At 32.3% G+C, this 13988-nt stretch overlaps 1 protein-coding gene across 2 annotated transcripts in view; it reads right to left on the bottom strand.

Annotated features, from left to right (window-relative positions):
- Positions 1–374: 374 nt before the first annotated feature.
- LOC144972753 (uncharacterized) overlaps positions 375–13988 on the bottom strand; it is a 15072-nt gene continuing 1458 nt past the window's right edge. Inside the window, exons 1-2 of one of the 2 annotated variants that reach the window (XM_078914353.1) lie at positions 13027–13773; positions 375–11215 (exon numbers count right to left, since the gene is read on the bottom strand). In XM_078914353.1, the coding sequence (XP_078770479.1) occupies positions 10703–11215; positions 13027–13050 (537 nt within the window). In that variant the 5' untranslated portion in view covers positions 13051–13773 and the 3' untranslated portion in view covers positions 375–10702. Of the gene's footprint in view, positions 11216–13026; positions 13774–13988 lie in introns of those variants that run through there. The other variant, XM_078914354.1, reaches the window with a different exon arrangement.

Raw genomic sequence — 13988 nt, 5'->3', positions numbered from 1 at the left:
CCCCATTCCTAGTCAAAGACAGAAGCAACTCGGAAAACAGATATAAGGGGATAGAAAACACAGCAAGTGACCTCCTGCCCCCCATGGGAGGTCAAAGGACCCCACCCAGATAGACGAATAGATAATTAGAAAGGTTGACAGATTTTTTTTTTAAAGGTAAATGTAATGTCGGATCGACTTCATTGACCAAGCAAACTCATTTCTTTCCTTTCTTTTTTCTGGTGCTGACGACCTAACAGTGTCACTAGTGGCGTAAAACCCTTACAAGTAAACAAGCTTCCGTCTCTGGATTGAATGTAAACATCCATTTTAGAAGCCATGTTGTGCTTTTATTAATTATATTTTTTTTTAAATGAATGACAAAATAAAAAGCATTTGTTTCAAACGTTTATTTCCAAAAAATAGAAAATGTACTGCTTATCTTACGAACGAGACTGCAAAAACTGCATTGTCATTTAAGGAAGTAAAGCGCAATGCTCATGTTGGAATGGCGATGGTAATGATGATAAAGAAAAAAAAATTATATAAACGCACAAAACACATTCGTAGATAAATAGATAAGACAATAATAATGATTTCTTTAAAAAACGTCTAACATCCATAGTCCGTGCACCCGCATCCCACATTAATGAAAAATTTTTAAAAGGCAAAGAAAATTGGATTACAGTTGCTGTAAAAATAATAATACTAATAAATAATAATAATAATAATAATAATAATAATAATAATAATAATAATAATAATAATAATAATAATAATAACAACAACAACAACAACAAATGGAAATTAAAAATCTTCGTGATAAAACAAAAAAAAAATAAAGGGAAATGTTTGGATTCACAGCCGATCAAAACCAAAAGGAAACAATATTATTATCATCTTAAATCTTTGAAATATGTACAATCCACCATAATATTAATATATCTTTTTTTTTTTGGCCAAGAATTCCTTGACTTTTTTCAAGTGGATGGTGACACACATTGGAAGGAAGTTTTACTTTCTGTGCAGATGGTTATTCATTGCATGAAACAACCGTGTTCTCTTATGTTTAATCTTCCCATTGTAAAACAAACTGCATTACTGTAGATTGCATTCGGCAATGCGCACACAGAAAGAAAAAAAGTCACTTCCATTGAAAATGATGACAGTTGGTCGTATGCAACCGTCAGCATTCGATAAGATAAGTTATTTATCATTTATTAGAGCAATATCTCAAACAGAGGCTCTCGATATTAATATATAATAAGAAGCCCCCCTTGTTATAACGTTATCACATTGATAATGTTTAACAGCTATTGATATTTACTACATTAAGTGTTGTGTGTATGGCAAATAATTAAATATTACCAATACAAGAAAATATCTTATCTTTTGTTTATATAATATACGTGGAGTACCTGATAAAAGAAACAGAAAAAAAATATATATAAATTAACTAATCGCATAGATACAGAGTATACTCAAGAACTTTTATGAAATATTTCATTATACTCTGGGTTGTTTTTGTTTTTGTTTTCTCTCTTGTATCTGCAGTATCTAAAACTACTGTACAGTACTGAGGCTATACTGTGACAAAAGGGCGTTTCAATTTCAAGTGTCTTGTGCGACAAAAAGACAAAGAATTGAACAAGTAGGGAGTAAATGAAAGAATACCTTTTTTCCAACCCCATCTGTCTTTGAATACAGTAGAAAAACGTGTTAAACCAATGTTCAAGGGGCTTGTCATAGAACATAATAAAAATAATTATTATTATTTAAAAATTTATTTTTTTCAAAATAAAAAACTAACAAATAAATAAAAACAGACAGAAAAAGTCAGCAACATAAATAATGCCTAAACTGGAGGAATTCTTTTCATTAGCAAAATGATCTATTACAGTCCACTCCGGATAATTGCAACATTTCCCAAGAAACGGAATTAATTCTATAGAAAAGTCATTGGTTAATTAATTGCAACAAACTTCGGTTGGTTAACCGCAACAATGTTTCGCCCTCAAAAAATGGTAAATTCCAGAAATCAATCAAACCAAATATCACGATTAAATTTCATCATGGATGAGAAATCGTGATAGGTTGAAGAATCGTGAGTGAGCAGGATTAAATGCTACAGTAGTGTGTACCACTCTATTAGAGTCAAAAAAGGACGCGGCTTTGCGAGGTCATCTGTGGCCATTAGGTAGGAGGGGAAGGGGCTGGGAATAGTCTTGACAACAGGTAGACAATGACAGTTGTAAAGAGACACTGAGCATTATCCTTTGTTTTGGGATTGACAACCGTGCACTGTGACCAACGAGTTTTGCGAGTGCTTTTATGAGTGCTTAGTGTCTCTCATCAGGGCTAATCTCTTTCTCACAGATAAGATGTCGGCTTGCATCAAAGCTGCTTTATTTTGGTTGACAAACCTATGCAGGGCTGCCATATGTTTTTTTTTTTTTCAATCAAATTGCTAGTCTGTGGTGGACTAAGAACAACATTTACAATAACTGGTTTGAGTTTACCATATATGTGTGAAATATTGCAATAGTGGAAAGGAAACTCAACTTCGGTTAATTGCAACTTTGGTTAATCGCAACATTCTCGCTGATCCCATGGTGTTGCAACTATCCGGAGTGGACTGTACTTGAAAGAAGCACCAAAAGTAAAATTTGAGATCTATAATTCTTTTTTTTTTAAGTTTAACCAAATTTCTATGTATTGACAAATGCTCTTTTAATACCAAGAGCATGGAAGCAACAAAATCCGAGTACTATGTCCTAAGTTGGCCATATGTGACCCATTGACCCAAAATGGTATCATGTTGTAAAATGGAACAATACAGTTTCTTCAAGTATGAAAAATTTGAACTGTATGTCTCTGATTATTTTCCCCTACCATTCATCCCGACATAATACCAGACTGATACAAAGAGCCAAATCTATTAAAACACATTTTGTTACTCTGCAGAATCAAAGTTAAAATGACTCAATAATTCCAGTGATATGCAACAACCTATTACAGCCCCATCTATGCTTCGATTTCATTTTCTAAACTGAGAAAACAAATTGTGACAATATAACTAAATCTTGAAAAGTGATGAGGCAAAATAAAAAGAAAAGTTCGTTCTACTTTATCATTTTGTTATTCGTTAATAAGACTTTTCATAAAGGTGTTTTGAAGTCAAAGTAGCAATACTTATTGAAAAGGGGGGAAAATGGCTAACTGGAAGAGAAAAAGCAGGAAATTTAAAAGAGTTGAGTGGGATCGGGAACAACCAATCTTACGTCTTCAATGGGAAGCGAGTGAAAGTATGGGCATGCAAATAATGACATCTGTAATGGCGGTGACAAGTGCAAATTGATTGAAATGAGACATGGAAATATATTCACATTCAAGCCGTGTACGGTTTGCAACTAACATTAACATTACATTTTAATTAAACTATAAGATCAATTTACCTAATTCAATATCATTCTTATATTTATAAACTAAAACCTAGCACTTTCAGCAATAAAATATGTTATAAACATCCATTTATTTTTTGTGAGCAGAGTATGTAACTATCTTTAAAGACAGAGAAACTTGTTTCAGGCTTTTCTGAGAGATAACTGCAAATTTTAATTGAAATTGAGATTGGTGCATATTATCAAAATTTATTACTTTTTATCCAAGTGAGTCGCCAACTTTGACTTGACACAGTAGTGTTATTAATTCCTCATTACATGAATGAAACGAAGAACTTTTTTATTTCTTTTAGTTTTAGAGAAAAATACGTCTACATATAATTTTTATATACCTTTATCTCTTTTGTTTATTTATCATAAATCAAGACTGTGGCGAAATTAGCTGCAAACCATACTTTTAAACAAATATTTAACACAACAATAAAATGGGAGAAAGAAAAACTTGAGATGGCATTGATGTATGAATGAGCACTTTCCTTCACCCCTTTACATCAAATTCACGTTTTCATCATCAACAAGTATCATAATAGTATAATGGAACAGATTCAAATTCAATTAGATAAGCAGTTTTGTTTTTAATGGTCATCTCCACGTGGATGCCCTCCAGTATGCAATAAAACATAATTTATTTACAAGCATCAACGTCAATCATGTGCAATAATAATAGTTCGGTTAATAATAACAACATAGCGGTCAACTTTCCAAAGTGTTAAAACGGGATACCCTAACTCACAATAGCGTCATGACCCCAAAACAGCAGTACGTTTGGAATTAATATAAAATAATCAAGGTCTATAGCTTGTTCTGTTCTTCTTTTAATTTGCTAGTCAAAAAAGCATATCCGGCGACAATGGATGGGTCATTTCCATACATAAAAACAGTCCAATTTTTCTCCACCTTTAAATTTTTCTCAGATTGTCGGGACAGTCCCGATTTCATAAAGATAGGTAGCCGCTATGTAGTAGTATTAATAATAATAATAAAATAATGATATTAAATCTAAATACTCAAAAATGGGGAATGATGATAATGAGATGATTTATTTGTAATATTAATATTATATGTATGCAACATTGTTTTAACTCATCAAGTAAAATTTAACGTAAAAAATGGCATGGTATTTAAAAATGACGGTTTGGAAAAAAAAAAAAAGGAACCTCAAGCTAAAGAACTCGATATATGAATGTATGCTTTGAAATTCATAACGAAAGTAGCTGGAAATTTGTCATAATGTGCTTATTAGAAGTCAAAACTGTTCATTCATTATTGCAGAATTGTCTGCAATATTGTTATCAAACCAGCATTATCAACAATCCTAAAAATCCCCCTTGTAAATCAAAAATTACATCTCCCTGGAATGATACACACATGGTATAAAAATACCTTCAGAGCCATAACTGAAAGCGAAAGAGTAAAGAAAACTTACTTTGTTGATACATACGTGTAAACACCAAAAATACAGTAGATATCAAACAAAGCAGGGAGGGGAGAGTAGATGAAGAAAATATTTTTTACAAGAAAAATGTAGGTATAATCAAATTTCCTGAACTAGAAAATGAAATAGTGGGAGTTGAACGCTTGCACTTTTGCAAGATAGGAATCTAAAACAAATAATTTTTTTAATGTATGATAGGATGCCAGACAAAGCAGAAAGAATAAAAGTATTTCCAAAATATCAGCCTTCCTCGACAAGGGATGAATCACAAGACTGTACATGTGATGTGTACTAAAACTCATTATGTAGCTGTTTATCTTCGGTCTGCACTTTATCCTTACGATTTCATCAAGGAGAGTATTAAAATTTGAAAAAAAGAGAAGAATAGCTCTGAGGGGACACAACCGCTTTGTCAAATATAAATACATGATCATTCACTTGGCAAAAACTCTCTTGGCATTATATTCTAATTTTTTAAAAATTATAACATATCACAAATCGACCTTTGACATATATGCATTGCTCCACATTGTCAAAATAAGCAGAGAGATCCACGTAAAGAAGCCTGGAATATGTTGCACAAGTGTAGGGGGGAAAGATACCATCAAAAAAAAAAAAAAAGAGTTGATTTTAAGATGTAACACAAACTTGAAACAGCACAAAGATAACATTAACTTATGAACTGATGAAAGAGAATCAGATAAATTAAGGCCAAATGATGATGTATCATTCAAATGATTCGCCTACTGCCTCATATTAAATATGAGACATAACTTTTGCTGTATTTAAAAAAATGCCATGATAAATGACTTGCTAACTATATAGCATCCCTTCACAAATAGTCCAAAGAGCCAGAGTGAAAAAAAAAAGAGTTAATCAAGTCTTAAATCTTCTGCCTCTGATCCTTAACCTTCAATTAAAGAATCAGAAGTCATATATATTTTTAGATTTACATAAATAAATACTATGGATCATGTCACCCATCACAATTATAAAGAGCAATTAATTTAACTGCAGCAATATAGACCATTACTGAAACTTCTTGGATTGATTTATTATTCTGTCAAACACATCTTGTGTAAATGAAAATTCAATCATATTTTTGCTACTATTTCTATCATTCATATGAATTAAATACAAATCAAAAGGGTTTAAGTTTAAGTTAGAGTTTAACTTCAGTCCATTATATTATCCATTTGGAAACAAGGGGATAGGGAAACAGTTGGATGTTCACAATGATATATAAGTAAAGGACAACGACCACACTAATGATATATTATTTATATGTATGTAATATTGGGACCTTCAAACCCTACCAGACAAATCATACATTAATCTATTTCAATCGATAAACCAGTTTGAATTAGATGGATAATTGACCAAAAAAAAAAGCAAGTTTACTTAAGTTCCAAATTCCGCCTTACTTTATGGTAAAATAACATCTAAATTGTAAAAAAATATATGAGCTAAGTAGTAGGAGTAGTATCTTCTCGGAAGCAGGATTTTATATAAGGATTTTAAAAATATTAAAAAAAAAAAAAAAGACATAACTGTTGTACGCATTGAAGATGAAAATGGACTAGATACAATGAAGTTTAAAAAAAAAAAAAAGAAAAAGAGAAAGAAAATAAAATTTTTTATAAGATTTTAATTTTAAAAATGAAACTTACAAATTGCCATTTTTCTAATTTTTTTCATATAGGGCTACACATTAAGAAATATAATATCAATATATGAATGTCTTATTAAGAGGTTTACATCCGGTGATATATACTATTTTTGATTTAACACTATGCTTTAGTTACAAAACTATTTATGAGATAAATTTGATTTCTGACAACCAGATTGATGGTTGACTACAAATGAGAGGTCAATATCTAAAATGAAAATAATCATCTACACTACATTTCAACCAAAACCACGAAGTAATGAGTGCTGAAAAGCCAATAATTAAATACAAGTGATAATATTGTTAAGAAGAAACAGTCTAATTCAGAACTGCTGGAGGGACGAATAATTATAAAACTTTGGCACATAGTCAAAAGTTTTGTCCATCTGTTCACACCATAGACATTTGTAGATGATGCAGTAGTTCGAATTAACAATAAATGATGAACTTCCTAATGCCATTAGGGTATTGACCGTAACAGTCTTACAGGTCAGTCCACTCACAAAATAGTTTTTGAATAGCCGATGGCCAACTACACAACGTCTGAATAAGTCAGGTCACCCTGATTGTTTACAATTACATACATGACCTTGACATTGACTGACACTTCAAGAAACTTAATACATATGTAGCATAGTATCAACAGCCATGAGAATACGGTCAGGTCACTGAAGCCATTGTGTGTCATCATGGAATGTGAATCATCCAGACTTGAATATGCATGAGTTGTCTCAGTTTCTATCTTGTGATCATTTACATAAAGTATTGATGGTGAGTAACTAGTGGTAAATCATTTGACCATTGCCCTATTTATATTTTTTAAAATTAATTTCTCATGCAATTAAAACAAAAATTATAATAACAATAGCAACAACAATAAACCTCATCATTATTGTTAGACCCACAAGTATTCAGTACACAGCTTACTTTCGATTAAAGAATAGTACTTTTTTAAAAATAGTATGAAACTCCCAACACAGCTCAGACACTCATACAAAGCTGAACATTTGACATCTAACATATGTAACAAAATCGTGGACATTGCTAGTCTGTTCTGCGACAAAAAAGAATGAGGTAACCTTAGGGATTTAGCAGAGCTGACTCTTGAATTACTCCCAGATATGTAATTGGCTACAACAGCACTCAAAGTCAGAAAAAAAAATATGATAAAACATGAATAAGCGGAGATGAAAACATGATAACAAAAATACATAACACTCTCCACCATGGTAGGCATAATAAATTGGTCGAATGAGCAATGCTAGATGATGCATCGTCAGGTTCATAAATTTCAGCAAAGCAAAACAGACAATTAATGTATATACACATCGCAAAAACATGATGCAAGAAACACCAAGAATCTTTAACTTCAATGGCAAAATGGAATAATATGAAATATGTACAGAGTTGGGTGAAACACGCATCAGATAATTTTTTCTTTAAAAATCAATATATATCATCATTTTCATATTGCACATACCAGTACATTGCCACTGTAACATGAATAACACACCAATCAAATCAATTTACGTTTTGAAAAACAATATTTTGGAAAAACAAGTTTCATTGTCAACATTATAAAATTAAAGAAATTGTTTCTTTCTGGTTTTCCTTGTATACACACTTTCAATAAAAAAAATTGTAAACATTAACCAATGTTTTTTTGTTTTTTTTTTACCAAGAAGAGAGTCATTTAAACCTAAATGTAATAGTAATGTAAAACTTCTTTGGGAATATTCGGGGTCTGGCTTAAACAATTACATTTCCAAATAATAATAATAATCTAGCAAATATGGTAGGGAAATAAGCCTGACAAAAATATATGACTAGAAAATTGGAAACAAGGAACAATAAAACGGGTCAATAAAAGATGTGAAATTAAAAATTTAAGCTAAAAGAATGATCTTACTTAGACATCTTGATGTGCAAATGTCAACGCACCAGATTAAAATCAGCACACGACCAACATGGGAGGCAACCAGGAAGAAGACCTCTAATTGGTTTGATGACCCTCTTGACTAATTAAACTTTACCTTAAAATCTCCATGACTTTCAAGTATTGATAGAAAACCTATGTAGATATGTATTAGAAACAGCAAGAATGTGACAGTGGCAACTGACATAACACACTCACCCTAAAAACATTCTTATTATTACTCCAGAGTACTTTGGTGGTAACATTCACATATGAATGAATTGGAAAAATAACTCCAAACAATCCTTTGACTCATCTGAATATTACTATTTAAACAATAATAATAATAATAATAATAATAATAATAATAATAATAATAATAATAATAATAATAATAATAATAATAATAATAATAATAATAATCTTAATAATAGTCTTAATAAACATTAATAATGACTCATCAGTCAGCCGTTTTCGATCACAAAGTATGTATGCCTACCGATATCACTCCTGATAATTATCTATTTTTAAACACTCTCATGCTTCGTAACATCGTAAGATGGAATCGATAGAAAATACATCATGATGGTGATACTAGATAAATATATATATATATGTATGTCTAACACATATCCTAACAACTCAAACAAAAAAATACCCTTGCCATACTATACAACTGATACAAAAAGTTCAACTAATTGCAACTAAGATTATCTTTACTCGTTATCAATCATAGAGCTTATAACTTAGAACGCAGAATCAACAATTAAAAGTCAACATGCTGAAATGGATTATTATATGAATGAAAATTCACTATTATTACACTGGAACTGAAACCCCCAAAAAAAACCATGACTTAGCCATAGTTACAAGGCATCAGAAATGGATTGTCAAATGCACAGAGCATATTCTGTATTCTACCCTTAAAGTAAATTCAACTTAATAAAAGTAAACCCTTGGCATATATCTAAAGAATTCTTTTTAAAAAGTTAATGTCACATCAAAAATCCTTCAATTAATAAAAGTTCTGTACGATAAGAATATCAAAATCCAATTCATGGGAATTTATTTTTTGGCACAGTTTGAAAAAATTGATTCAATATGAATCAAGGAAACCTGGACAGAAGGAGAAATTCATCATGATGCAATTTCCACTGACAAAAAAAAAAAGAAACAAAGAGAGAAGGAAAAAAAACGAACAAATATAGATGACTTTACAGTACAGTATATAACAGTACAGATGGGTCCACAGTGAAATAACCTATTTAACTTAAAGTTGCTGTAAGCAATGAAAGAGCTTCCATCATCTTGTCACCAAAGTAAAGACTTGGAGGTTACAAGAGACTTGAACTGCACCATTATACCTGCTGCCGATAGATAGATACAGGTGTTATCAGGACAAAGACCATAAAAATATCATGAATCATACCACACTGTAAGGACAGCAACCACTTACGTCAAGATGGAAAAAAGAAGCAAAGGCAATTGAGTGAACACAGGTTTCAATGTGAAAATTGACAAACAAATGAGCGACAAAATATCAACCATACAGTCTGGAGTAACACTTCATGTAGGTACTTTTTGAATAATATCTAACATTCAGCATTTATACCATTCACTACAAATAATTATGGACTGTGATGTGAAATGAAACTGACACTATAAACATCTGATCAACAGACAACTCTACATCTCTCAAAGTAGGAACTAGTTAAAGAGGAGAAAAGTCCGGCCAAGGTTTCCATGTATTCAGGTAAGAATTCAGCACAAGGAGAGTAAAAAATAAAAACAAGAAATAGCAGAACAATTTTTTGGGGGGTGGGAGAAATTACAACTACTATGAAACATACTGCAAAACTATTTAAGATCAGAGATACAAGTAAAAGAGAAATCACCGAACAAAAAGTTCTAAAAACATCTTTATGAACATGCAAGAAGACTAATGTTTCCTTCCAGTCTAGATTATGAAAAGATGAAGATATTGTGATTATCCATAAAGTCTCATGAATGAGTGAAATAGTTCAAGATTATATTCAATGGAAGTCCTTTGATGAATACAATTTGTCATCATGAATCTCCAGAATCGTATCTGGAAGCAACACAGTTTGGTTTAATTATCAAACCTCAGAGAAGAGGATGTCTTTGCAGATTGAATTGTGTTTCCAGAATTGTGTATTCCAAAACTAGAATGAGTCAGGAAGAAGAAATCACCTGGGTTAACAAGCATGTCTTTAGAACAAAGGCTACGATACTGTCGTACCATGTTCCTGTTTGACAATCATAGGACCGTGCATTGTGGAAACAATGTGAGGGGGAGTTAATACACGAATATCATTTCGTTGGGCAAAATGTTCCAGAGCCTCACATTTGTTCCTTAAGGCATTAAGTTCCATTTTGACAACATTATTTTCCCTCTGTAACCTGTCAACCTCAGCTCTGAGTTTGTCTTTCTCTGTCTCCAACTCTTCCTTCTGTGATATTCTCTTTTCTCGACAATTCGCAGCATATCCTCTATTTTTTAGAGTACGCCGACGTTGCTTCAACTTACAAACTTCATCACGCGAAAGACCTTTAAGAAGACGATTAAGCTCCTTGACTGTGAGAGACACCAACTCATCGTCCGATATAGAAGATGAGGAGTGTATTGAGTATGGTTGATGCAGAGTATGATGTAATGCCAGAGGAGGGCTGGAGGACTCAACAGCTCTGAGAGCCGCAGCTTCTAACTCCTCTGACTTCACTTGTGAAAGAAAAATCTGAAAAAAAGAAATGAAAATGATTAATTTTTTAGTGCAATGAAATAGTTATTTTCATTGAAATAAATGTTTTAAAAGGAAAGGATTAGATATATATTTGTTAATGGGATGAGCATGAAAATCAAGGAAAACCCACCATGTTCTCAACTTCATATAAAAGCCAGCGAGTTAGTCAAAACTCTACTCCAAATTTGTCATTGAGTTAATGAATTCGGATCAACAAATAGGTCCCTTGGATGTGATGAACAGTGTGGTCATTCGTAACAAATATTATGGATTATTAATATTTTATTATTCTTGTACAGCAGTAGTAATATGTGATGGGAGGGAGAACTTATGTATTGTTTATGATCTAGGTATCTACACTTGACCTTTTAACTGACTATTGAATGATATACATGGTGGACATCCCATGTAACAAGAACTGTGGGACTGAGTGAAAATTCCAACCATGTACACAGTTTCTGTGAAAGCAATCGTGCAACTAGCATTGCATTTTTATGTTCTATTGGCAACCACAGTATATGACTATAACGGGATACAAAACAAAAACAAAAACAAACAAGAACTGGATGCGGTTTAAAGATGTGTAGATTGAGCTTTAAAAAAAATAATTGAGGTTTATATAGGGCAATATCAACTAAATGTGCTCAAAGCGCTTTACAAGATCATGTATGCCACACAAAGTTAAGGTCCCACCGCCACCGCCGCAAAAATTTTTATTCTCTATTGTCTTCTGGCACTTTTCTACTCACTTCATCTCTTGTTGTTACCAACATAAGTGCCTGCTCCACTCACTTTTCTGAATTACAAAGTTAAGGGTATTGAAGTGGACATGAAATGATTTGATTTACTATTTTATATCTAATTTTTTTCTCAGGCATGTCATTTGCATAAATCATTAAAAGCAAAAATGTGACTAATATACTAATATAACAGGGGACAACACAAAACAATGTTCCAGCCCTTGGCCTTCGTAAGGAGTCAAAACAACGTGTCACAAAATATATGACTACAAAATTTTGATAAATGTGGAAAGTCATATGGGGCTGATGTTGGATGTATATGCAAGATGCAGAGCGTGCACACACACACACACACACACAAACACACACACACATGGATGGATATATATATATATATATATATATATATATATATATATATAGAGAGAGAGAGAGAGAGAGAGAGAATAATAGCAACCAAATGAATATTCACTAAAAATAATTTTCACCTGATAAAATATCGTAAGTGTATACGGAGAATCAATTTAAGACAACTAAAATGACTTTCTTGTTTGTTTGAGGGAAAAGGTGGGGGGGGGGGGGGTATTCTTAAAAATATCAGTGAAAATAATCTAAAGCAGGCATAAGCTGAGAAATTGCTTGACCTGATGAGAAAACAGCAGTAATGTATTGCGCTGAAATTCTTTCACGATCAACAATCCCTACATTCCTGGGAATAATCGCTGCAACAATCAAATTCAAATTTTAAATGGTCTTTGGACTTGCTCATAATCTGACAAACACATAATGACTTTCACCTCTCTCCTTTTGACACAAAATACTTTTTTTTTCAATTTTCAATCTAATATTTTAATTTTAACACATCAGGTGATAGAAGGGCTGCTCCATTTTTAATTTAAATCTTGCAGCACGAAAAGAGAAGCTAATGACTAGAGATGGACACAACGCAAGTAAGAACGACAAAAGAAAAGAGGGAGAGCGATACAACATTGTTACCAAAATAATACGTAAGACGACCCTTCACAATACTAAATATTGTTGACTTTAAATAAAATCTCAACTTACATCTTCATTCTTAATTTCGCTCATTTTGAAACTCCGCTAGAATGATTTTACAAAGCAATGACTGAAGAAGGAATGAAAATCCGTTTTAATGAAATTTAGGTGTGTGTGTCATGACGTCTTGGCTACACAAAAGGAATATTCTAGTCATAATCATCAACTATCAGCTCAAATTAATAGTAGCCATGTAAACTAAATAAATCAGGCACCGCAAAGAAATGGAAAGATAACATTTGAGATTTAAAAAAGGAAAGTGAAGCACAAGTTTGTTTGTGTTTAATTGAATGTAAAAGGGGAGAGTTGTCAAATAGGAAAGTTTGTTTTGTAGGAAATGAACCTTATTTCTGCTGACTCATGATTTTGCAGGAAAACATGACCTCTGCTAAATGTTTCAGTGCACTGTTCTGTCAGTCAGTGTTTTATTCAGGCTCTTACTTTCGATCACAAAAAAAAGCAAGATAATGAGGGGTGGAAGTGATTTTTTAACATCGGGATCAACGACCAAGATTTCAAATAACTGAGAATCTAAATTACAAAGGTATAAAAATAAATATTGCTTTTATAAGAGAAACAATGTTATGAAAGTCATTGTTGTGAAGCTAAAAACGATCGCAGAACATAAACATTGTGTGCGCATGTCCCGTAACAGTTCGACCTCGTTTTGACCTCGTATATTTCTGAAACCCCGCCCCTTAGAGATGACGAAATGCGCCATGCCTCTGCAACGTTCGCGTGATTTTTGCTGACTGTTCTGATCATAACGGTTCTATTTTTAGATGAACTAAACAAAGACATGAGCAAGCAGATATTTTGAAATCAATGACGCGCAATGCAATAGGAACAAAGAAATAGCTCGAAAATATAATATAGGTATTAAATGTTCCTTTCTTTCGATCATTTAATGAAGACCAATAGTTATGTTGCGTAAATATGTATTGTAAATGGAACATTTAGAAACCTACTCG

Source organism: Berghia stephanieae, chromosome 5 (assembly GCF_034508935.2).
Source record: "Berghia stephanieae isolate SIO BIC M18660-M18661 chromosome 5, UCSD_Bste_1.3, whole genome shotgun sequence".
NCBI lineage: Eukaryota > Metazoa > Mollusca > Gastropoda > Nudibranchia > Aeolidiidae > Berghia > Berghia stephanieae.
The sequence above is the reverse complement of the archived record's forward strand: the minus strand, read 5'-3'. Positions and strand labels throughout refer to the sequence as shown.